The sequence below is a fragment of the Castor canadensis genome, chromosome 2 (genome assembly GCF_047511655.1).
Source record: "Castor canadensis chromosome 2, mCasCan1.hap1v2, whole genome shotgun sequence".
Lineage (NCBI taxonomy): Eukaryota > Metazoa > Chordata > Mammalia > Rodentia > Castoridae > Castor > Castor canadensis.
Genome location: NC_133387.1, coordinates 190,340,377 through 190,366,574, shown reverse-complemented (window position 1 = coordinate 190,366,574; position 26,198 = coordinate 190,340,377). Strand labels below are relative to the sequence as shown.

The 26,198-nt window shown below is 37.3% G+C and overlaps 1 protein-coding gene and 1 long non-coding RNA gene across 6 annotated transcripts in view; one reads left to right on the top strand and one right to left on the bottom strand.

Annotated features, from left to right (window-relative positions):
• Arhgap20 (Rho GTPase activating protein 20) overlaps positions 1–26,198 on the bottom strand; it is an 89,835-nt gene that overhangs the window by 5,903 nt on the left and 57,734 nt on the right. For 2 of the 5 annotated variants that reach the window (XM_020172038.2, XM_020172037.2), the window contains exons 5-14: positions 25,572–25,613; positions 24,627–24,711; positions 21,883–21,960; positions 19,357–19,423; positions 15,901–16,077; positions 9,292–9,470; positions 8,117–8,278; positions 4,966–5,075; positions 2,438–2,627; positions 202–316 (exon numbers count right to left, since the gene is read on the bottom strand). In XM_020172038.2, coding sequence (XP_020027627.1) covers positions 202–316; positions 2,438–2,627; positions 4,966–5,075; positions 8,117–8,278; positions 9,292–9,470; positions 15,901–16,077; positions 19,357–19,423; positions 21,883–21,960; positions 24,627–24,711; positions 25,572–25,613 — 1,205 coding nt within the window. The remainder of the gene's footprint in view (positions 1–201; positions 317–2,437; positions 2,628–4,965; positions 5,076–8,116; positions 8,279–9,291; positions 9,471–15,900; positions 16,078–19,356; positions 19,424–21,882; positions 21,961–24,626; positions 24,712–25,571; positions 25,614–26,198) is intronic. The other 3 variants (XM_074066759.1, XM_020172040.2, XM_020172042.2) reach the window with 3 other exon arrangements.
• LOC141420902 (uncharacterized) lies at positions 6,824–25,762 on the top strand. Its single transcript, XR_012445621.1, has 3 exons — positions 6,824–7,314; positions 8,641–8,718; positions 25,402–25,762. It is a non-coding gene; the product is annotated as an uncharacterized lncRNA (long non-coding RNA).

Here is a 26,198-nt window from a genome sequence, read left to right as displayed (position 1 = left end):
AAGGTTCAAACCATAGCATAGTCTACTGAAAACTTCATCTTACATACTTAACACACTCTGATCTATTATAGCCTTCTAAGGAAGAAACGACAGCCCCACTGAACCAGATCAGAGGTTCCCTTCACCTCTGCTCCTGTGGGCTCTAGGATGGCATAGTCCCAGCATGGTCACACATCTATCCAACACACTTCCCCACAATACCTGAGGCCTTTTCTCCAGTGTCACAGTTCACTGAAACCTCTCCCAAAAGGGAAGTGATTTCTTCTCCAAATATCCTACAAGAATTTTCAATCAGAAATTGTATAAGCAGGGAAACCTGTATTAAAAAAAGAACAAAATTAAAGTGATACTTTATAAAAGTACATAATAGTTTCCCTTTAAAACTATGATATGTTCAAGAGGAGTTTGGGCACAGAAATTTATTTGTGGCACTGGCTTAATGCTAACTCCCCCCTCTCTATTTCTTGGCAGCATTGGGGTTTGAACTCAGGGCCTCACACTTGATAGGCAGGCACTCATGCTGACTTGCTGAACCACTCCACCAACCCAATGCTAACACTTTGTACCAATGGCTCTGTCCTTAAAATTTGTGTAATTTACAAGGTATCAATAATAAAGACTCAAGGCGCTTTTATGTGTGTGTGTTTGTAAAGGGCAGGTTGACACAAGTTTAGGAAGTGGGTTCCTCCATGGGTGTGTTATGAAGGAGGGAGACAGCTTGAAAGAAAGCTTGTGTTTTTCATGGCCAGTCTCTACCTGTGCATTGCCTTTTATTCTTTCTAACCAGATGTTCTTGGGGAGAAAAGGGATGAGTTTATTAAGAAGTGTTGTGCTTCCACTGAGATGTACTAAAACCTATCTTTAGTTTCTTTGTCCCAGTAGCTGAGGCCAAGGGGCAGGAGAAATACTGGAAGCAAAGGGAACTGCTATCTCTAAACCCCTTATTAATAGCCAGGTACTGTAGGGATGTGACTTCAAAAACTACTATATCATTAGCACCTCTATTTTTTCAGCTAAGGACACTGAATCATTGTAATTAACTTCACCCCAGGTTGTACATGTGGCAAGTGGTAGAGCTAAGAATTGAACTACGCTGTTTAACTTCAAAGCTAAAGTTTAACCTACTTAAAAGGAAAAGAGAAAGAAATCAAGAGCTATCTATCACTTTTCTCCCTAAGGTATCAACTTCCACTAGTCTACCAGAGTAGACTAGTAGACTACTTCCACTACTCTACAGTTAGTAAAGTCAAATTTATAGAGTTGTACTTAAGCTATTTAAGAAATTGTCTTTTTAGCTGGAAGGGGAAAAGGGAGGGTTAAGAGGTCTGAAGTATATTACATTTATTTAGAAGTTACCATAATGAAAACCACCAAATTCTGTTTGAAAAGGGGAGGGACTGACGAAATATAAGAGGGGAGACCTTGTTCAAAGAACATATACATCTATAGAATTATCACAATGACCCCCTCCTGAAGGTAGGCTAGTACAACAACTATGGAAAACAATATGGAGGCTTCTTAAAAAACTAAACATAGATCTGCCATATGATCTAGCAATCCCACTCCTAGGGATCTACCTGAAGGAATGTGACTCTTGTTACTACAAATGTATGGCACACCATGTTTATTGTAGCACTATTCACAACAGCCAAGTATGGAACCAGCCAAAATGCCCCACTACCAATGAATGGATTAAGAAAATACGTTTATACACAATGAAATTTTATTGAGCCACAAAGAAGAATGAAATTTTGTCATTCGCAGGAAAATGGATGGAACTGGAGAACATCATCTTAAGTGAAGTTAGCCAGGCTCAGAAGGCCAAAAAATCACATCTTCTCCCTCATATGTGGGATTATAGACCTAAAACAAATGCAGTAATATTATTGGACACGGGTCACATGCTAAGGGGAGAATACACACGGGAGGAACAAGGAAAGGAAAGGGAACCTAAAACTTGAATGTGGTTGATGTGCTCACTGTGTAGGAGCAAATAAAGTAATCTTAAACTGGCAGAGGCCACCATGGGAAGGGGACCAGGAAGTAGCGAAGGGGTCTGGTAGAGATGAACCAATTCTGGATGTAATACACAAGTGCAAGGAAGCTAGGACGCTCTCTATATAGCTATCTTCATCTCAAACTAGCAAAATGCCATGTTTCTCTTTTTACATTATATATTTTTCTTCAAACAAAACTGGAGAACAAGAGGGTGGAACAGGTTCTGCCGGAAGTGGGGGGGTAGGGTGGTGGTGGTGGATGTGGCCAAAATAATGTATACACATGTAAGTAAATGTGAAAATGATAAAAGAAAAAAATGACCCCCTCCCCATTAATGTACCCTAATAAAAATAGTAAACACTGTCTTTCAGAATACCATGAATTTGTTTCAAAATGGGGACTGAGTCCCCCAGGGCACAAAACCAAAAAATTTCATTACCTTTTTTGTAAATTCATTTTCTAGTTCTGGGCTAGAAGAAGTAGGAGGCCAAAGAATGCTTGGAGCAATACACACAGCTAAATTAAATGCATTCATCTGATTGGATGAACAGTCTTGTTCAATATTGTGTAATATTCCAAAGAGATACCTTAGGAAAACAACATTGGCTTTCGGAAGCTGGTCCAATAGCCTGAAGACATAAAAAAATGCAATCTTTTAGCAAGGCAATCAACAAAAAAATGTGTAAAGACACACACACCCCTGACCTTGCATGCAGGACCCTGCAAGTCAAGAGCAGTTCAGATACACAAGTTTTAGCTCATGTATTATACACACTTTCATGAGTACTACTCCTACAGAAAGAAAATAAACACTTTGTACATTGTCTTCATAAGTCAATGACAATGCAAAAGAATGTATAAAATGTCATATAAAAATGTTGCCTGGGGTATTTCTCTGAAACTAGCAAATCCTGTAACATTTCAGAATATTCTCAAACAAAACCCACAAAAAGCTTTCTGATAAAAAGTGTTACTTTGTTTCAAGTAGCAACACGGGATGCCCTGTCTTGGTGAGTACCCATTAAGGCTCCCAGGTCCTGTGCTCTGCTGTACCAGCTTCCAAGGTCAAATCTGTTCCAAATCTGTCTCATGGTATCACTTTTATGTATAAAGCTTATCATAGTATACACCACTGTTCCCATTTTATAACTGATAAGGATTTTTGTTTTTGCAGTTCTGGGGCTTGGACTCAGGGTCTACACCTTGAGCCACTCCACCACCCCTTTCTGTGTTACATATTTTTGAGACAGAGTTTCTCAAACTGTTTTCCCAGGCTGACTCTGAACCTTGATCCTCCTGATCTCTGCTTCCTGAACAGCTAGGATTACAGGCATGAGCCACTGGTGCCCAGCTTGATAAAGATTTTTCAATGATAATTCACCAAAAATGAATTTTTACTTCCATCCAGAAAACATACACACACATATCCCGTATATATATTAGATATTCATGACTATTGGTTGTTCTCCTACAAGAACCTGCAACCTTAGGAAAATAAGATGATTTGACCCATGTTGAACACATAACAGAGGCCTATTTTTGAACACAATGGACTGAAAATGACTACAGTTGATAGGGATAAGTTATAAAAGATTCTGAAATAGACCAAAAGATTGTTGCGTGTATTCAGTGCAAAATAAAGCATCTAGCATGTGCTTTCAAGTTGTAGATAACTGATAGTAATATACCTAAGACTGATCTATAGCATTCTGCCTGGTGGAAGGACAACTGATTGATCTGCAACCCTGCCCTGCTAAAAGAAGGCAGTTTTGTACCCACGTTTAAATTTATGTCAGCATTTCTTAATTTTTTTGGTGGGACTGTGATTTGAACTTACAGCTTTGCATTTGCAAAGCAGGGACTCTACTGGTTGAGTTATACCTCCAGTCATTTTGGAAATGGGGTCTCACAAACTATTTGCCTGAGTTGGCCTTGACCTGTGATCCCATCTTAGCCTCCCAAGTAGCTAGGATTACAGGTGTAAGCCACTGGTTCCTGGCTTCATGCCAACACTTCTGATTTCATTGTTAAATTATGGTGCTTTGAAATCTCCTTTGAACAGACTATAACATCGGACTGGCTCCTCCATTAATTAATGACTTAAAAAAAAGGTTTATTTGCATGAGTATCACCATTTTGTATTTTTTAAAAGCATCCCCTAAATACCTTCTAGGATATATTTTGGACAATGAGAAACAAAGTATAGAATTGGATGCTGACTATTTCTGAATACTTTATACCTAACTAGAATGGAAAGTTTACTATTTTGTTAAAGGCCTTTGATATCTATGTCTTCAACAATTGTACAATGTTATACTGATAAAAGATGTCTACCAATAGCAATTTACAGATTTGATTTGAAAGCTGCTCTAGGAGAAAAGTAACTCAGCACAAGCAAATGATACTGAGACTCAAGAGTTTCACAGAACTGGAGTATTGCTTTTTGTTAATACACACTTACAATGCAGGAAATATCCTGGAATGAAGGACAGTGACTTCTAACAGCCATCTCCCTGTGATGAGTACAGACATTGCATTCTTTCGGATCATACTGAACCTTTGCAACTCCCCCTTTCCATGTCACTTTTCAAGTAGTCAACTGCCTCTGCTGTGCTCCCACAGCGTCCTCCAGATGTCTTTTATAACACTGATTATTCTGCATTGCAGTTGTCAATTTACCTATCTATAAGACTTCCTAGAGAGAAGGGAACAGGTAATTTTCTCTGCATGACTTCTGTCACTGAATGAAACATATACGTTGTCTACTTAAATATTTCACAGATTAGGATTCAGTATTAGCTAGTGGGCCAGTGGATTTCAGCTCCTATCAGATAAAAATATACAGAATGTATACAACTTAAATATTTCATATTAAGAAGATTAGGGACAAAACCAGCAGCAAACCTGTAATAAACAAGCATATAAAACGTAAGGATTTTAAAAGTATTTTTGAGATAGAATAAATACCTTTGAATTGTATTAATTTTCTCTTCATCATTTCCTTGATCCATTACACAGACCCAGTGACCATAGAGATCTGATGAAAAAATACTTCCTGGAATATTTCTCAGAAAATCCTTGCATAGATGAAAAAGCAAATATTTAAAGCCATTATTCTCATGAGAAAACATTTTTGTAAACAGAGCTCTGTAATCACTTGCACACAGAAACATATGCATTGATTTTTTTTTTCTAACAAGTCTTTGAGATAATGTCAGGATTGTGGTGGAAATAAAACAAAGGGCAACCTATTTGGGCTGAATTTTCTGTTTGTATACATTTTATCAAACTAGTACAACAAAGATCTGAAAGTACACCATCCTAAGTTCTCCACTCCGACTTTTACTTAAATAGCTAGTTCAAGGAAATGCCCACAAAGGTCTCTGTGAAGTCCACAATCTGGTAATCATTCAACCATTCTATGTGTATTTATTCATATGCACCAGGTTCTGTTTGATGTCTTTGATACAGAGAAGTGACGGAAACAAAGTCTCCGTGATCCTACAACGTTATATTCCACTGATACTGGTGCCTATGTGCATCAAGGTATAATGGGGTTTTCCTTCCAGTATTCCCCTTAGAAGGCCCTCAGATTCCAGAGAAGAAAGCATTCTAGGTGACGACTGGGCTCCTCACTGAGTAGAGCAGTGAGGAAGAAAATCACATAGCCGTGGTTAGTTAACTAAGTTACCACAGCTTACATATTAATAATAAACATGATGTGTAAATAACTAAACAACATGTCTACAATATTTTACTCTTCCCTGGAGAGACCCTGTTCTGCTGAGATGACTGATGGGTCTGGGTGTAGTAAAATGAGACTGTGACACAGCCCCAGTCAACTATAATTCAGATGCTAAGACAATTTTTAGAATTTCTTTGTAGTCATGTCACTATCACTATGCTGTTTTTTTCTTTTTTGAGTAGTTAATAAGAAAGATGGACTGACTCAAACTCCTCCTCTGTTTTATATTTTCAAGTAGACATGCACCATCATAAGATAGTGGTGATTCAGATGTATCGTTGCAAAAGTTACCTCTTTTGGGGTAAAGCTATTGACATTTTTCATAATTCCAAGCTAATTTTAGCTGCTTCTGCCCACTTTAAAAGTCAGATTTAAAAGGGGAAAAATCTGTTATTTCAAACTATATAGCAATAACTGCTATTTTAAATCTCAGTGGAACATACACTATGATCCATCTTGAAGAAAAATATCATTGGATCTTAATCTTACACTTGAAAGATAATAACTCATAAGATCCCAACAAACTCTCTCACAGCTGGAATACAACCACTGCCACAGTGGAGAAGGGCACTAGAGCTGGTTCTGAATTACAATTATGAACTTGTAGCATCAACTGAAATTCTCTACCCCTTCAAAACCAGAGCCTAGGTCACCAGAACTCTACAGTTCATTTAAGATGAGATTCTGTAGATTAAATATGAACTTTTTCTCAAAAGTCTGAGGAATCAAAGTTATAGTGTCTCAAGCCATTTTTGTCCAATTATAGTTTGAAGAGTTATAATTTAAGCAAAACCAGGTAAGTGAAAAATTAAAGGAAAACTTAAATACTACTTCAAAATAGTTTTACAAAGACAAACTCCAGCTTAGGGCAAAAATTGTCTTCTTTCCTGAAACCACTGAATAAACACAGTTACATGATGCCAACATTTCAGTTATGTGTTAGTCATTCAACAAGACTTTTCAAGTCTTTTGCTTGTCTTTGGACAAATAATATTCCTGTAATCTGAAAGACACCATGCTTCTCTGTAATAGCTTGTGTGGTGCCATGAAGAATAGCTTAGCAAAGAGGTTTTTCTAAAATGCAGGTTTTACCTTTCTAAATTAAATGTGGGAAATTCCAATTGTATGAAAAAATTATGATGCATGTTTATCTCTGGCATATGTCCCTAGCTAAGCTTACCATGTATATCTTTATCCCAGGATTGAAGAGAAGTCAAAACCCTGCACAATGATTACATGACCAGCTAGCTCAAGCTCTCCAGTTCGCTTGAATGATATAGATATATTTTCAAAAGTCTACAGCAGGGTTTAAAAGGAGACCATAGCCCCTTTACCAAGCAACACCTGATTTTTCATAGAATCATGAAGTTTGTTCTATAATCAGCTGGCCACTCAGCTGGAGTAGGAGTATGCAAGTCTTCGTCATGTTTTCCTTAATTAGGTTTTTATGCCTCAGGCCCTGGGATGGAGGCTGGGACCTTCTCTACCTCTGACTCCAGTGCATTGCAACCCTTCAGGAGATGGGAGGCTGAGGCAGAAACGATTGCTGCGGTCAGAAGCTCTATGTAGAGGTGGGTTTGACCTGAGGTTTTCCAAAAAGGTAGATGTATTCAAGAATGTGGGAAGAAAGTATTTTAGAACTTTGCAACCATAGATAGGACTTAAGGAAACATGGGTGAAGGGTAAGAACCACATGTGGTAAAGGCAAAAGGCAGCCCAGATGCTGGAGTCATTCCTACTTCTCCTTTTAAGGTAGGTGTTAGGAGACTAGGAGGAGGAATATTTGTGGGCTTCACTATGGAAATGAATGGAATTTTCAGTGGTGTCAACGACTTTTTCAGTTGCAAGGTAAATGTTTGTTATGGTAAACTTACGTAACTGTCTTAAAAGCCTAATAAAAGTGTATTTTTGAAAACATCATCTTCATTAGGAAAGCAGTCAGATAGCAAGGAAATGTTTTGACAAACATGCTGTGTGTGTTTTGACTATTTTAAATTTTAATTAAATTTTGCTTTTGTTAATGGGGTGGCAGAAGTGATGAGAGTACTGTGGGAGGGAAAGTTAAAACGTATCTGACATGTCACTTCATGGCAGTGGCTTTTTGTTTGTTTGAGACAGAGTTTCTCTATGTAGCCCAAGTAGGCTTTGAACTCACAATCCTCTTATCTCAGTCTCCCAAGTGCTGAGATTACGGAAGTGTACCACCATACCTGATTGGCAGTACTTGTTAAAATTCAATGTTGTCTGTATGAAATTATTTTTAAAACACTTTCTAGATTCTAAATCTATCATGGGATTTTGCAGATAGGAATAATATTCATAATTAAAACCAGAGCTACATAATGGTATATATGAAAAATGGACTCTTCCTACCTTTAAGACAGATGCTATCACAAAAATGGATTCGCACTCTAGGTTTACTTTGATTCCAGAATTCAGTTTCTCCTTTAGCTCTCTGCAAGATTTCACATTAGCTGACTGTCTGAAGATACCTTTTGTGAGTGGGCCTTTTTGGTTAAGAAAGTAAAGTATATCCTATAAGGAAGCAAAGGAGAAAAATCCATAATGGTACTTGACACATACTAACAAGAGAAGAATCTGGCCTTCTGTGGCTTCCAAAGGTCAGGGTGAAAGCACTGAAGGTCTGGAGCTGTATGGATGGCTAAAAGGATTCAAGTAAATTTTTTTTGTTTTTAGAGGACAGAGTGGTCCTTACCAGGGACTGGAGAGATAATGGTTAGTGAAAGGATACAAAATTTCAGTAAGGAACAATGAGTTCAGGCATTTATTGTATAAAGTGGTGACTACAGTAATGACAATGTATTATAGTCTTGAAAATTGCTCAGAGTAGATTTTGAGTGTTCTAATTTTTCTTTCTATATGTCCTCTATTTGCAGTGTAGAAAAGAGAATGGGCTCTGGAAATAAGCAATCCATGAGTTTTGAAAGCCAGTTATACCAACCGTATAATCTTGGGTAAGGTTCTGAGGCTTTTTAAAAAAATATTTGGAAAGTAAGTTACTTCCGAAATTTGATGTGAAGAATAAACAAAGTGGCTATAGTAGTTCTTGGCATTTACAGATGCACAGCATAGTCTAAAATGTCATACTCCAAGTACGGTGCTTGCAGGACAGTGGGTGCTCAGCAAATGTTGCTTAATAGTGATTATCTAGATTACCAACTGCATATGCTATATGCAAAAGACAGCTAAGTGCCACAGAGTTTATCTTGCGGGTTAAAACACTTGAGATACAAATAAAGCAGTTTTTAAAACTTTTAAAAGCTCAAGATAGTCTTTCAGAACAATGTAGAATTCTGAGGGATTTGTGAAAGGATTTGTGAGGGATGATGTAGACTCTCCATTTACAGAGGGAATTCTAATTTATCTGAGTAGGCTTAGAAGTTTATTTTTTGAAGTAAGAAAAAGGATTCTTAGCCAAAGCCAGGGGTGTTTCTAGAGTTTCATTTGGGGATACACATTTACTTCCCCGAGTCTGTTACTTCCCAAACTTCTGTTCCCATTAGTTGGCAGGCCAAAATGAGACTTACCAAGATAGGTTTTGGCAGATTGTCATTCTCACAAATATCTGGTAGAGAGATTCCAAAGAGCTGTCCTGGCACAGGAGATGTTGGTGACACAGGCAAGCTGTCCAGGTGAATGCTGGAACCCCGCCAAAAGGGCCAGTTTATGATAGATCTTCGTCTTCTACATGTCTTCTGACCTGAATCTAAGAAAAATGAGATAATTAGGGAAAGTAGGTTATTTCACTCATTTCTATAATTTCCATTTTATAGTGTGTTTGTTACAATGGCTCAAAGAAAGAAAATGCTTACAGAAGCTCATTGTTACTAAGGAAACATGAAATTCCACTATATTTTATATATTGAAGAATCAAATGTTTGGGTTCTTCTTCCATCCATTTTTTGGGATATCACTTTGGTACTAAATTCAAAAAGTGCTTCATACCAACACACATTTTCCCATTTTCTTAAAAGATAAACCAGGCATACAAAAAAGCTGAAGACTTCATTAGATCACAAATAGTGAGGAGGAGATCAAGATGAAAGACAGGGAGAAAAGGGGTTTTCTCTATTCAGCTGTTATCTAGAAACAACGAAGAATGCTTTTACCTCATGTCTCTACTACTGAAACCAGAGATAATGTCCTGCATTTCCCCCCTTTCTTTGCATCTTCAAAAAGTAGGTTTAAGGCAGCATGACTAGATGCAAATGTGTGTGAGATCTATAAGTTCACCAGGGTGAGGATGGAGCAACACATTCTGGAGAGAAATAGAGACAGAGGTAGCCATAGCAGCTGGAAAATGAAGGGGGAAGGGAGGATGCTAGAAAAGTGAAAACCTGATAATGGGAACCTCAAATATTGTAGGTAAGTTATGTCCCTTTCTGTGGCTGACACCTGAAGCAGGCATTCATAGGACAGATTCAAAACAGTTTGCAATTAAGAGAACTGAGATTTTAAGAGCTATCACACACCGATAGCACCCACTCATGCATGGGAATTGGTCACTAAACTGCGTGGCATTGTTTCTTACGTCACCCAGCCAAGCTACACAGAAAGGTGCCTAGCTCTTCAACATCTGCTGATAATGGAACACTGAAGGAGATGGTCCAAGGAGGACAACGGTCAGCAGTGTCAAATACCAATTTCAAAGAAGTCTTTTACATTGTTTGGCTGTACAGTAACTCAGTATTTTATTTCTTCAGAATAACTTACTTAAACCAAATATGAAATAAGCCAAGTGGTGGGATAATAAGGAAATATGCAACATTTTACAAAATGTCTGTAAGACCATCACTCATGCTTCTCTTCCTTAGGATACAGTAACTACTATCAGAGTACACACACTCAGGTATGTAATGCTCTTTGGAGTTAGGAGATTTGTTTGGCTGCTTATTCAGACACTCTTTTGGAATTATCCTCTTCCCTCAACTTTAAAATGAAAAGGATTTTACCTATCTCTCCAATACTTAGAAGATTATGTAGGCTAATGTGTAAACTCCTCTGCCCAGGGCATGGGTCACAGAGCTTAAAGCTGCCATGATCCCAATCTCCTCCCCACAAAGATGACCTCCTCTCTGCACGCACTCTCCAATGGCTTAACAGCCTACAGGAGGTAGGGGCACATGAGAGAATGCTATTATTCTGCTCAACTAAAGCACTTTCTTCCTGCCCCAACATTTTCAGCTTTCACCAAAACAGAGCAAAAGCAGAAAATGAAACTAAATTCTGTCTTAAATCCAGTTAGGAGTTCCTTCATGTCTAGCAAGCTGTGCACATTTTTGCTTACTATGTATGTTAATGTATACATTGTACTCAGTCTTGGTTATGTATATTGGACCTCATTTTATTTCTAAAACCATCATATTTGTTTTTTAGCTTTTACAGAGTTAAGAATGCAGTATTAACAAGTTATATAACCAGCCATCTTACGAATGTAGATAAGAGGATAAAACAGAAATTAAGTTGTTTACTTGATCTTAAATCTTTCAGTGGTAGTCAGGCCTTTTATTGTATGCAACATTCAGTTTGAGAGTTTAGGCTCCCTCTCAGACTGAGAAAAGACTTCATTAAAGTTTACTTTCTTGCAGTCCTTTTAATGCATGTCAAAGTCTGATGAAAAAACATGCTATTGCCATAAACAACATATGGGTGATTGATAGAAATGTAAAGCAAACTAAACTCACACAGTTTTCCTAAATAAGACTGACAAGATTTAGGCCAAGTGTTTCATGCTTAAATTTTAAAACTGAATATTAAAAATTGTAATTTGCAAAACTTCATGGTTAGAGAATAATAATCATAACAACAAAAAGCTTTAGTTAGAAATTCTATCCTGGCCATATAAACTCCCCAAATTAAGATACCAGGTTTTTTTTTTTCCCCCCAGAGCAGAAAATACAAATGAAGAACATACAGGAACAATAGGGCAAAAAGGTAGCAAATAAAAGACATATGCCGTGAAAGCTCGGTTCAATTTCAATTTAGCTCTGGGTCTGAAGTTGATATGGAAACTGAGCCTATTGTAGGCAGAGAACTGAGAGTTCAGTTAGGGCTAGAACCCAGAGAGCTACTTCAGAACACACCCAGGTTCCACTTGCCTCCAAAACCATTTCACGCAGGTTTTCCACACTAGGTGTAACTAAGCCATTTAACCTTTTATTTAACCTCTACTGGATTAAGCCCTAGGGTGAGTTTTCAGGCTTTGAAATGAATGTAGATAAAGTGCTCTGGGACACAGAGAAGGGGCGACTGCCTGCCAGAAGGAACAAAGGTTTCCCAGGGTTGGGACTTGAGATCAGATATTGGAAAGTCTTACAACCCCCTATTTACACTGCAGCCAAACACACCAAGGGTGGTTTCAGCAATCCAAGTCTCAGAGTTGACCTTCTGAAAGGTCCATTGCTACTCCTCTGGCTTCAGTTTAAGACTATTTATAGGTCTTCTCAGTGAGGCAGAAAACTAAAACAGATGGGGGACAGCTATGCTCACCTATGTCAGTTAACAGGCATATTTCCCTTAAGCTAACTAGCACAAGCCTCTCTTAGAAATGAAGATATGGAATTTTGTCTAATTGTGGCTTAATAATTCTCAGCCAATACGCTAATAGGAATTGTCTTCCTTTTTTTATCCAGAACAAGATACTGTTTTCCACATAGGAGACCACACACAAAGTATCTATTTCTTAGTACTAAACAATTTAAGATTGAGCTCTGTGGATTTTAAAGATAAAAAACACAGACTGAGATTGACTGTGAGTATAACAAGAGGTACTTTATAAATATGGCCAAGTTTACATGATTGTAGTATGTGCTGAAAAAGAAGCATTTGCTCATGTTTCCATTTTAGAAGTCAGTTTACTAGACTAATAGGTGTGTGAACAAGGGTAGGGAGTGAAAATGAAGAAAGTCTTATTGTTAAATTCATTTCCTCCAAAGGGGGGTCTCCTTTTTAATTTATGTTAGTGATGAGTTTAGGCACACAGTGGGAAAGGAGGTAACAAAAGCAGCTCCTTTAAAGTACATTAAACTTCATCAAATTTGGATAATCACATATTTTGTGTGTCAATGGGAGTACTGAAAACAATGTACACATTGGCTTTATATTAAAAGTAACATCAAGACAGTACCAGAAGGAGAGGGTAAGGGAAAGTCACTATTTAAAGTGGTCTATTTCATGAACAGAGTTAGTGTTAACAAGCCCACACAATGAGCAGCTTGGTCTGGGGAGAAGAGCAACAATTCAAGTACCAAAGACCTATGGGAAGTGTTGCTCTGGTATTACATGCTTTGTATTGCTGGAAAAAGTCTGAGTCATCTGTAAAATGAGTATAAACCTTTGGTAATTGTTTTGTAGCTTAAAACAAAGTATTATATAAACTGCTAATTTCCATGTAGAAACGACTTAACATTTAGGGAGAGAATCCTCAGGGCCAATAATTTCATTTGTAGAATTTCTAGACTCTACCATTCTTTAGTCTTTCTAGATGCCTTTTGGTTTTTGCACTTGGAATGAAAACACTCCAAAAGATATAAAGGCATGATGACAAGTCAAATGATATGAATGTGTGACGCTCTGTTTTAAAAGTCTGGTAGAATACTCAGACTTCAGCGGGTATACTTTTGACTAAATGTAAATTTCAATTATCTAAATCAGTGGACAGCAAACCATACTCTTTGGGCTAATTTGTCATTTCTCCTTGGATAGCCTTTGAGCTAAGAATGATTTTTACATTTTAAAAAAGATTGAAAAAATAAGACTGTTGAGTGATGTATACAAATTGAATTCTGGTTTTATTGTCCGTAATCGTTCTACTGAAATACAACCCCAACTCATTTGTTCACACTCCATTGTTGAGGACTCAGGGTAATCCGTGATGCTCTCATTGCTTTGCCTGGTAGCTCAGGGCACAACAAATTTCAGTAACTCCATGATATATCAGTAGTGTATACAATTATATCAATAAAAATTCTATGGAAATTAGTTTTATTTAATATCCTCACTATGCTACATGGATTGGATCACATACAGATTCAGAATTTCACTGGCAATCCTTTGTGTTGACTTAAGTTTTACTATCAGGATCTTTACAATGATTTCCAACCTTCTGTATTTAGGTTAGATCTTGACACCAGTGAGCTAAAGTTACTCCATCCCTTGCCCCATTTACCATGCAGCATCTAAAGTTGGAACCACTAATTTAAGTAGAGGATGCTTAAAATTTTACTGAGTGAATTAATGGCAAAATATCTCAGGATTCCTGATCCCTGATTAGTCAACTTAACTAAAAAAAACTGATAAAGGAAATAGTTTTTAAAAAACACGAGTATAAAGGTAGAATAGCCAGGGAATATTCTCACTTTAAAGATTCTCTTTGTATCTTTAATGAGGTAACAATAGGCATCAATTAATTTGATCATTCAACAAATATTTATGGAGTAATTATTTGAACTGTTCTAGGTGCTGGAATAAACACACCAAAATCTCTGTATTCTTATTTTAGTGGATGGAAATTCATGCTATCACTACAGCATTCCCTCAATGGTCCAAGTATGCAAACAAACAACCTTAGACTCCAAAACTCAATTTACCATTATAGGAGAGAAAATGATGACTGGTGCAAATGTAAGGTTAATTTGTACAGCTGGTGTTGGCAAGATGAGGGGATCCCACGTGATAGCTGATCTATGATGACTTCAGTGAAGTATAAAGTTGGAGGCTATGTTATCAACAGTCAGAAGGTTGATTGTGCATGTGTGGGAATGTGCACAAAACAGTATACAGTACTCATTGGAGGTTGACCATTGGTGATACTAAACTTTTCTCTTGCTGTATTATTTCCCCTAACAGTGCATCCAAAGATAGGATTTTATTAGGTATATGGGAAAGCTGGAAGAAGCATCAAAAAAGTTGAAGTCATTTGCAAGAAGGAGATGTCATGGTAACCATGGAATTCAAGTTGGATATGGAGGGAAGGAGACACAGGATAGGGCTTTGGATGGAGAAAGTGGTAGAGATCGGCAGGAATCTGGGCTTCTAGAAAGGAAAAACATACTCATGGCTGTTTTGAAGAGGAGAGAGGACAGCTGCAACTCTTTTGCCCCCCTCAAAAAGTCAAAATCTTGAATCCATGGAGTAAAGAGCCAAGTAAATGTCAAACTGACATCACAATTATTTCAAAACTATAATGTTTTAGTACAGAAATAAAAATATAAGCTAAATAATTCTGAATGCACTAGAAGAGATTTTTGTCTAAAAGGATTTTATACTAACAAGAAAAACTTTTGTCAGTTTCTCTAAGTTTGGACAGCTTACACACACACAAATTTTTCTTAGTCTTTTCATCATTGCTGTATCAATTGGATCACACAGATGAAGAGTGTCTTCTGGCCTTCAGATGCTGACCATAATCTGTCAGGTAGCAGGGAAGTGGCCTCAATGATCTCTCAAGACCCATGCCTGCCTTTAAATTTTAGCCCGAGTTTGCTCATTTGCAAAAGGTTATGCTGCTGTTCACTGAGTCCCCTACTTGGGTGAGACTGACAAAGGCAGATGGGAAGTTTGGTATCAATTTTCTGTTTCTCATACAGAGAGCTTATAGCTTGAGTAAAGACAAATTATGAACACTACTGCTACTGTTCTGGAGTCTTCACTATGGAGTAAGAGCCAGCCACGTTCACAGGAATTCCAGATTAGATTAGCAGGCTAATCACATACTTATCAGTACCAGGATCCAGGCAGTGCATCACAGACTTCTGACACCCATCACTGACAGCTCCTCTTTTTCATAATACGACAATTTAGGGGGAGCACACGGTAGAGTGTATCACAGTACAAAGAGGTATTGAAGCATCTGTGGCATGGCCTGAGACTTTGACTTTGCAGCAGGCAGAGGTTATAGGGGAAAGAGAGGTAAGGAAGGAAGAGGCTACTGGCTACAAGTTAGTGATGCCTCTTGCTGATTTGTAAGACCATCTTCGAAAACTTCATCTTTCCTTTAAAAAACTATAGCAAATTCAAAAGGAAAGAAACCAACCTTATCTAGGTAGGAGTTTAGCTCCTTGCCTTTGTTCTAAATCTGTGTCCAGAAATGAAAACTTTTGCTAAAAGGAGGCCCTGTGAAGGAGGGAACCACTCACCACTTGGTTGCTGGGCTACCGCCAGGTGGCTGGGCTTCAGGATGAACTGGCATTGCATCTCACGGGGCAGCTGTTCCATGAGGAAGGCTGGAGGGCTAGTAGAGTCCTTGGGTCCCTGGGTCAGGAGAGCAGTGTCTCGTAGGTGGCTCATCTTAATTCCGTAGGGATATTCATGCCCTACAAAGGGAAAAGTATAAATGTAGACTCCAGGGTGACGATATAAAGAATCCTATTGTTGACTGAAAAACCAACTTGTACACTCAGACAACCACATAATACAGGTGGTGGGGGGGAGGGGTAAAGGGAAGGAGAAAAATATCTTTAAAAATTTTTATTTTTATTATATTATTGTTGTACTCGGGGGTACACTGTGACATTTGCAAAAGTGCTGACAATATATCTTACTTAAATTCACCACCTCCATCATTCTCTTTTATCCCCCTCCCCCAATTCTTAGAATAGTTTCAACAGGTCTCATTTTTCCATTTTCATACATGAGTACATAGTATTCAACCATATTCTTTACCCATTCCCTATATCTTCCCCATCCCATTGGTACCAATCCCCCAGACAGGACCCATTTTATCTTCCTGTCCTTTGTTTTTGAAGAAAAAAAGCCTTTTTTGTTTAAGATATCTATACAGAGTTTCATTATGACATTTCCACATTTATATGTATTGTATCCCGATTTAGTTCATCCTTTCCATTTTTCTCCTTTTTACCTTAATTCCCTTCTTATGGTGATTTCAACAGGTTTAAAAAAATCTATATTCATTCTCATATAGAAATTACATCACCCATATTCACCTCTGTACTTCCTTCTTTTACCCTCCTCTTAGTGTGACTTGTTTTTCATCTTATCCTTCATTTTTTAGGTGTCTGTTCATTGTTCAGTGGGATTTTTGCCTTGGTTTTATACCTGTACATGTGTTGTACTTAAGTCAACGAAACCCCCTTCCACTGCACTTCCTTGCCCTTTCCCCTACCCTGTGTTGTTTAACCTTTTTTCATTGTGTCTTGTTCCTCCACAGATGTGATGGATTTCATTCTTATTTGCTTTCTTTCCTTCTGAGAAAAAAATCTTTAAAGAATATCTTATTTAGAATGATTGTACAAATCAGTTTGAGTTGTATGATGTTGACTTTTCCCAGGTTTGTATTGAAAAGCATTTCAGATATTCTAGCTTTCCCTCTGCCACTAACTAGATCTGTAAATCTTCAGCAAATTCATGATTTAGCACCATCACACAGTATTGTAAGGTTCAAATAAGTAAACACTAGTGGATAATATTATTTAAGTAACAGGGGCAAAGAATCATATGCATCAAACATCACTGTTATCATCTAGAATGTCTGAAAAGGCATTTCATCATTTTTTTTTTGTTTTGGCAATACTTGATCTTGAGCTAGCTAGGAAGCCACTCTACCACTTGAGCCATGCCCCAGCCCCTTCGGCTTTAGGTATTTTTTGAATAAGATATCACATTTAGGCCTAGATGGCTGGTGTGTGCCACCACACCCAACTTCTCATTGGCTGAGATGCGGTCTCACAAATGTCTGGCCTGGGCTGGACTGGAACTGTGATTTTCCTCATCTCAGCCTCCAGAGTAGCTAGCATTATAGTGTGAGCCACTGTGTCTGGCTCACAGGTTTTTATTAGTTACATAGTTACTGAAAAGCACTGGGACTGGTTTGCTTGATTCTTTCCCACTGCCCCCTTCCAGGCTGGAATTTATAGGCAATAATCAACAGGAAGAGAATTATAAACAGAAATAGATGCGAAAAGGATTTTACAAAGTAGAAAAATTAAAACTTAGACATTGGATGACATGATTTTTTGCTCTGTTGATACTCCTCTTAGTGTAAATCCTTAAGTTCTATCATGCTGTAGATTTTCTATGCACAGAGAATAAGTTTTCTTATCACTGAATATAACTCAGTATTCATTTCCAGCTGGCATAGGCATTTAACATAAATGTGTTATTAATATTTACACATTACAGAACTTCTAGGGATTAAGGCAAAAAGGTTTCTATAACAGCAATAATACAAAATTCACTTATCAAAATAGCAGCCAATCTGTAACTGTTTTGCAACGCACATTAAAACATATAACAAAAAATTTCTGCTAAATCATGGCACAGTCTTTTTAGTAAGCACTAGAAGTAAAGCTTGAAATGATTCTAAGCCTACAAGTTACCATCTACCTGGTTTTCATTAAATTAATATAATTTCTGGGCACCAGTGGCTCATACCTGTAATCCCACCTACCTGGGAGGCAGAGATCAGGAGGATCACAGTTCGAAGTCAGCCAGGGAAAATAGTTTGCGAGACTATCTTGAAAAATACCCAACCCAAAATTCTTGTTAGTCAGTCTTCCCTTTTTGTGTTGGTATTTTGGAGACAGGGTCTCAAACTGAGGCACTCACTTCAAACCCCAGTACCACCAAAACATTACTAAAATTATTTTAAATATTTGGGTTTTCGTTGCATTGTCATTTTTGTTAAAATGACAACATCCCTCAGCTTGAGGGACAACTTCCTAGTTTCTGAGTATTAGAAAACCCAGAAACACTTCACAGAAAAGTTTGATGCTAGAGGACCCATACCACTTAAATGCTCAATTACATAATCGTGACCTCACATGAAAGAATGCACAGGCTATGCACCATGTGCAGCAGATAGTGAGCATTTTAGAGTTGCTAACCAACTGTCACCACTCAGGACCTGCCGCAGATACTGTTCCTCATATTAATTGCTCTATTTCTGTTAACTATACTGAACAAAATTACTGATCAAGAAATATTTTTTAGCTAAATAAATAAGGTGAGGCATAAGCTATTTAGCAATAATTCCTCAAACCAGCAAGGGGACAGGGAATTGAAGGCCAGTGTAGGCTATATTGTAAAGATCCTGTCTCAAAAATGTGCTAGAAAATTTGGCTAGACAAATGGTAAAGTTAGGAAAGTAGTAGCTACTTTGTAAATTAGCAAAGGCTTCTAGAAGTCAAATGGGTTGTTTGTCTCATTTTCTTTAGGGAAGGAGATGGACATTCATGTATGGATTAGATGCACGATTGGATTAAAAACGGTCTACAGAAGCAGCATAGTAATAGGCGGGAAACAGGAAATTCAAGAACCGAATGTGAAAAAATAAATGTATGAAGAATAAGGAGTACCACGACATACTGCTTTCTCAGAGAGAAATCCTAAAAAGCCTTGGCAAGAAAGCTCTGCATGTATAGTGAAAAGCAAAGAGGAAAATTCACATTTCTTTTCTCAGCTCTACCATTGGCTGCTTGAGTGAAAAGATACTATTGCCTAGCAATAGATAACAGCAAATTATCAATAGATATTAAACACCTATCACATGAGATTTAATAATAATTTAGGATTAGGACTGTATGACCAATTCTTAGACAATTAGAAAGTTATCTTAAATTTTCACAGAAACTCACCGATTAGCGGGTAGGGCGCTGCTTCCTTTCCAGAGTTGACCCATAACTGGAAATCCCTCTCAGAGCCCTTGGAGATAAAAGAATTAAAGTCACAATAAATCTTTCAAGTGTAACACTTGAATGAGGACACATTTGGGGGCATTTTTATGCTTTGCAAAAGGAAAAGCTTGGCAACAATATAAATGCTCCTTGGGTTCTTGGGGTGGTTATGTTTTTTCAAGAGGGTAATGCTAATTTCTGCAGTCCATCTGGCGTTACTCAAAAGGGCCTGAGAACCACTGCTTCCCCTGCTTCTGGCTGGGAACCAACAAGTTGCAATGGAACTGGGCCCTCACTACACAGGTAGCCCGGGGCGTGTGAAATCATAAGGAGGCCTTTTACAAAAGAAAAATAAACTTCTGGTTCTAAAAAGCTAGTTTCTTCTTTAAAATCCTGACTTCTGTGATGTCTCTGGACTTTCTCAGAGAATACTGGACTTAATGTCCAACATGTCTTGCAAAGATAGCCTTGTTACCTATCAAATCAAAAACACTACTGTCTATGTGATTAAAAAATAAAATTTCAAAGGACACATTTTTGTCAGCTCAGCTGTTCCTGAACAGAAGAATGACCGATAGGCTGTGAGGATATGGGTAGTTGGCACAGTTAGCCCTAATTCAGGTCTGGGCACAGAAAGGATAAGAATTCTACCTAGAGAATAGGCCAATCAAGGAAAACGAAATTGTTCACTAGCAGGATTAGAATCCACAATACTGCAAACCCTACTTGAAAGAAATAACTCCAAATTATACAGATCTTGCAGAACTCTTTAGGAGGGATAAAACAAAAATGTTTAAAGTGAGGGTAGACTGGAGAGAGTTACGTATGTTGGTAATATTTCACATCCTCGTATTTCTGACTAAAAATCATGGCCCTGCCCTTAAAATAGAGGGTTTTGACTTTGAAGAGCACCATATGACCACTTGTGGCCACACACACACGCGCAGATAGTCATTTCTTCCCTGTCTCATCTCAGCCAAAGAGGAAGAGCAATGTAATAAAAATCTTGTCTTTTTAGGCAGTGTTGAAAACACTGTAAAAATCCCTTAGCCTCAGTTTCTAATTAGATTTTTTTTCTGGTCTGAGCAGATTATCTAAAGAAGCATAGATAAGAAAATGGGTCATGTATTAATCTCCTTTCCTATCCCTTAAACTGTTCCCTTTCTAATATAGGTTAAATATCAATGCAGAAGTACCTGCTTTAACCAGTGCATACAAAATTTAATTACACTTTAAACATATTACTCAATTTTACCAAGAAATCAGATTTCTTATCCCAAACTGTGGTTTCCCTGAGTCCTTAAGAGCTTACTGCAGCATGTGCTATGTGTGTCTGTCACACCATGCAGAGTGTTTTAATGAGAAAGTCTCGTTAGGGAAAAAATGCTGTTCACATGCTTCCCTTCTTGTCCCCCCTTCAAAAGCCCCTGGCCTCATCAAGGTACTCACTATGGTGCTGACATAACTGCCAGGGAGGGACTGAGAAGAATGTTCCTTTACCTCATCCTCAAATACTCTAATCTTTCCCACTGAGAAAATTTCAACAACTCACTTCTACCCCAGCAAACAAGGAAGAAACTAAAAGCAAAACAGAAGAATATGGTATGCGTACTACAGCTCTTCAAATCCATGACAATTCAAAGCAGCCTTTTTTATTACCTGATAAGAGGTAATGACCTCCTCAGGACCTACAGCCAGTCAGTATGGCTTATGAGCAAGTGTTCTTTTAATTAGCATGTATTAATTATACAAAGGGGGTTCACAGTCACATTTCTATACATGCATATAAAGTACTTTCATTAAACTCACCCCAGGATTTTCTTCTCTCTTTTGTTTTACAATTTTAATGGGTTTCATTATTCTATTTTCATAGGTGCTATGAAGTACTTTGATCATAGCACCACCTTCCCCTTCGTCCTCCTGCTGCTTTTCCATATGTAAAAATTCTACTACAAATTTTCCTGAAATTCATCATCATCCTAAGACTGCATCTTGGAATAACAGGATAATTAAATCGGGGAGGAGAACAGTCAAATAGTGCTAAGAAGGAAGAGGTGAAGAAGATTCAAACTTTCTTCTCAAGAATATTTTATAAATATTTTTTGTATGTACAGAGCATATATAATAAAAATATGTATTACTCTACAAAATTATAGTCCAATTTTTATACTTTTTAGTTCACACAGGCTTTAAAATAAAAGACTACACTCATATTACCCTAATGTAAAGGCTTTCAGTCCTTACTTTCTACATTTTTGGAGACCAAATATGACTTGTATGTAATAATTGGCTCTCTTATGGAAAAGGGATAATAGTTACATTCACATTTCTAAATATTAGTTTGAATCTAAAATATCAGTTTTTTTTTTTTACAATTAAGAATATTTAGGAGGTGGAGGCAGTAGGATAGAGAGTTCAAGGCCAGCCTGGGCTTTGTTAGCAAGACCCTGTCTAAAAAAAAAAAAAAAGTCTAGCAGAGTAACTTACAGTTATCCCTAGCATTTGTAATGACATGTTGATAACTTCACTCGCTGTATCTGAATTCATTACTGTTATAGTTTTGGACTGTAGAAAAAAAAGAAATAAGAAATACAGCTATAAATGAAGAATTTTAAGACAAATAATCATTGTCAAATGATTATCCAAAGGTAAATCTTGATTTCACATGTGGACAGAGTAAAAGGCACAAGACTTAAATAGGACACAGAATCTTGAATATAAGACACTTATATTTCCTACATATTATATCCTTTAATACAGAATATGTCTCAAAGAATATAAGAGCTTTAAGCAAGTATTAAAAGGTATAAATGTGCTTCAGGGAGAGGACACAGACCCCACTTCTAATCACATACACACAAAGGTCAGTGAAGCCATTTCTCTGCCTCATTTCCACAGTTACACTCCATAATGCAATGAGATTTAAAAAGGGAAAGGAGCTGGATCTCTTTCTTACTTCCTGTGTACTTTCTTCCTGTGTTTTCACAATAGGGATTCTACTCCTTAGGGTAGTGTATAATCAGCTAAGGTGAAATTAAGAGTAAAAACCGTTATAAAATACATCTAAAACTCGATCATTTATTAAGTGCTTTCCATGTGTTTACCACTGTGGCTACTAAGATTTTTGTGGAAATCTTAGACAACTTGAAGTCAAAGAGTAAGAAAAAGAAACAAAAATTTTAGGAAGCTCGATTCTATCACCATCTCCCATTGAACTGGGTATTGGTCTATAAGGGTTCTGTGCTACACTACGTTGAGAACTGCTGCTTAAAAACAATCTGCAACAATCAGAAAAAGAATTAAAAAGATTCTGAGTTATGTGTGAAGTTCACTGAGTTCTAACTATCAAAACACTTTTGCTTTGCACAGAGGTTTTGCATATGATAATTATCTAATAAATCAGCAATAAGCATTGCATCCCTGATAGACAGGGGTTACTTGGCACAAATAAATAGTGTAAATGGAAATGATGTAAGGAAGCAAGGCTACATGAGATCCACTAGAAGCATGTCCCTGGTCTTCTGTGATAGTGTTCTACCCTGTACAGCAATTACTTGACAGGATCAACTGCCCGTTAGCTGAATTTTAGTTTTATTTTTTAAATAAAAAAGGATTTTGAATGAATTGATTTCAAAATATGCTGTTTCTAGTCCCAAGGGTATTATAAAAATGTCTCAGAGCCTAACAGGGAGGACTTAAAGAGTATCCAATCCAGAATCTACCTCTATCAGAGTAGCGCAGGAATGTTATAAACTGGGTTTAAACTGAAATACAATTTCAGAAAATGCTTTGCTGTTTTTTAAGTCTCTTCTGTTCAATTTAAAGAAACGCTCTTATAAAGCCTTTGGCAAAGAGTCTATCTTTTTAATTACCTGGTTTCTGAGATAATTTTTCTTTATCACTGGGCACATATGCCTGAAACAGTGATTAGAAGAAGTATACTTTTCCCTACATTCCTTTCTGGGAGTCAAAACAAATGTTTCAGCAGATAGAACTCTTTGGCTAATCAACAAATAAAAGAGAAAACTTAAAATGTGACCCTCTGTTACATGTTAGCAGAATTCACTCACAGGTTGAGCACAACTCAAGGCAAAGGATTTAAAAAACAAAACAAAACACATTTCCCCTACATTCACTTCTATCTGGGGAATCACTCCTGAAAGAGACTTTGGCCACGAAAGCTACTTCAGAGATCAATTAGAGTATGCTACTCCATCCTAGCTACATCCACAGTTCTAGTGCTAAAAAACAGAGCACCCCAACCTGACCACATCTGTCTTCTCTTCCAAGTTCATTCTCAAGTACACACTTTCCATACATAAAGTGGTTTTTTTTCTTTTTTTAAGTCAGGGGAATTTCCATGAAAATCTTTAATGTAACTAAGACTTTTTCTTTCTACTTTACTACAGGAGATAGATCTAGGTGGTCTTATACCATAAAAATTTGAGTATTTCCTTGATGCAGTGACATCAGAATTGGTCAGAACATTTCTATAACTTTGGCTGTGTCCCAAACAACACTTTTCCACACATGAACTATTCTGCATGATCCAGTGCTGCTATGAAGTATTACAGACCACAGCATCATAAAAACAAGTTTCCAGCTTGTTTATCACTGATAAGATCTTGGATCTTTTAGTTGGCTTTAGTCAACCAACTATACATGACTGGCATTAAAGACAGTATTTAACTGACAGTACAATCAGCACTGTGAGATAGAAACATACCAATCCCTTAAAAATATCATCTACTTTTTTTTTAACCTGAGGGATTAAATACCTAAAAATTCAAACAACTTTTCATAAGCACTCTCAACTTAAGAAGTGACAAGTTGGGAAAACTGCTTAATAATAATAGGAAATACCTCCTTGTGGAAACAGCTTTACTGCAAGCTTTTAAGACACTTTTGAAAGATCCAGAGAAACAAACATTCATGCAGAGAGAAGAAAGAGACATCTGACAAGCAATATTATTTCCAAGGGTAAATGTAAAATAAAATACTATAGTTAATATAAATTTCTCTTGCTTCATTTTCTCTAGGGTTTGTTTTTCACATACACAAAGATATACATATATAGGAAAATGCATTTCCCCCTAAGGTATTTCTAAACACCTTCCTTCCATAGCACATTCACAATCTGTCTGTCTGCCTAACTCTCTCTCTTTTTATTCATGGTGTTTTCTACCTATGCAGGGACTTGGAATTTAATTTTCTGGCTTAGAAACACTTACATAGGCACAATTCCCAATGTCCTTGGTGAAGATTTTGAGGGGAATGCTCTTCGGGTAGTCCTTTTCTTTCTCTAGATTGATGTATCTAATCAAATGCAACGACAACCCAAAACAACACTGAGTCAGATGGAATTCGCTCATGGCTTATTTTAAAAATCAATCTGTTTTGATAATATTTTCAATGTACTTATACACTATTGAAAAAAAGACACATAAAAGACTCAGCCAAGTCAGATTACATTATGGGTTGAAAGAGGAAAATTCTTCAGGACATTAGGCACGGGTACAAAAAAAGAATGGGCCACGCATGCTGAGTGAGGTTTGAGACGCATTGTCAGGTTTAGGTAGCGCTGGGTGATGCTTCATCCATAAAGCCTCCCTGTGTTCTCTGAACAGGTGTGGCACCTTGCTAAGCACAAGAACATATGAAATATTTTAACACAACCCAAAGCGATGGCCTTTCATTTTTCATTTAGTTCTCCAACAGAGTGTAAATCTCTATTATCCCCTTGCCTGGGGAGAGGGAAAGGAAGGAATGAGGGAAGGGACTCTGGGTCTAACTGATGAGTCTAAGTTGACCATTTCAGTCTGTATATTTAACAGTAGGGATAATTAATTTTTGAAGTGCTCTGAAGAAAACCTTGTATTTATGGAAACTTAATACATACTCTAAAGAAACTATTAGCTCCAATAGGTAGCTTGGAGATGACAGGAGAGATAGAAGAGATAGTACTGACTAATTTCTGCCTAAAATGATCAATGTTCTCCTTCCTAGAAAGAAGAGATGCTTTTGATGAGAGAACGTTACTTCCAGTAAGTAGCAGCTATTGTAAGGTCTCAACAGCAGCTTATTTTGAGGACAAATGAGCAATTTCTTCTAAGGAGAAAGGGAATAGCTTGGAGCACATCTCTGCACTTGCTGAAGATTAAATACTGAAAAAGTACCTCTGGAGGAGAGAGAGCCATGTATCCTTTTGTTCTGGAGAACTGCAATCAAAGAAAATGGAGGAGAAAAATTAAACCACATAAAATACTTATTTTAAAGACTGTCAACTGTATACTTAAGCAGCAAGCTTGGCATAACTGTGTTCTGGAGACCCCGAAGGAAGTTTTAGCTACTTGGGAAAAATGACACAGTCAGGGGTTGTTTTATTAAATCCTCTCAGATGGATTCAAGACAGGCCCATTTTAATACTTTACTGCTCTTTACCAGTGGTAGTAGATATAAGGGACAAGTAGCTCTTGTAGAGGAAAGAGTACTTGACTTCAAATTCAAATATTTGGTTTCAAAATTGCACGCAAGCTAGATGACAAGCAAATTCCTTAACCAAAAACCTCAGTTTCCACACTTGTAAATCTGTGTTAATTATCTCACCCAGAGTATTTCCGCAGCTTAAAGCATAATGCCACTAAAAAGTATGCTTAATACTGAGATGAAAGGCAAATTTGCCACACAGATGGAACTGTCTGGGTCCATAAGCCAGTCAGTCAACGGGAAAAGACACTTTTTAAAAAAAATTCAGAGAACAAAATTGTAATGTAGTAAATTAGCTAATAGAAAATGCATTTAAA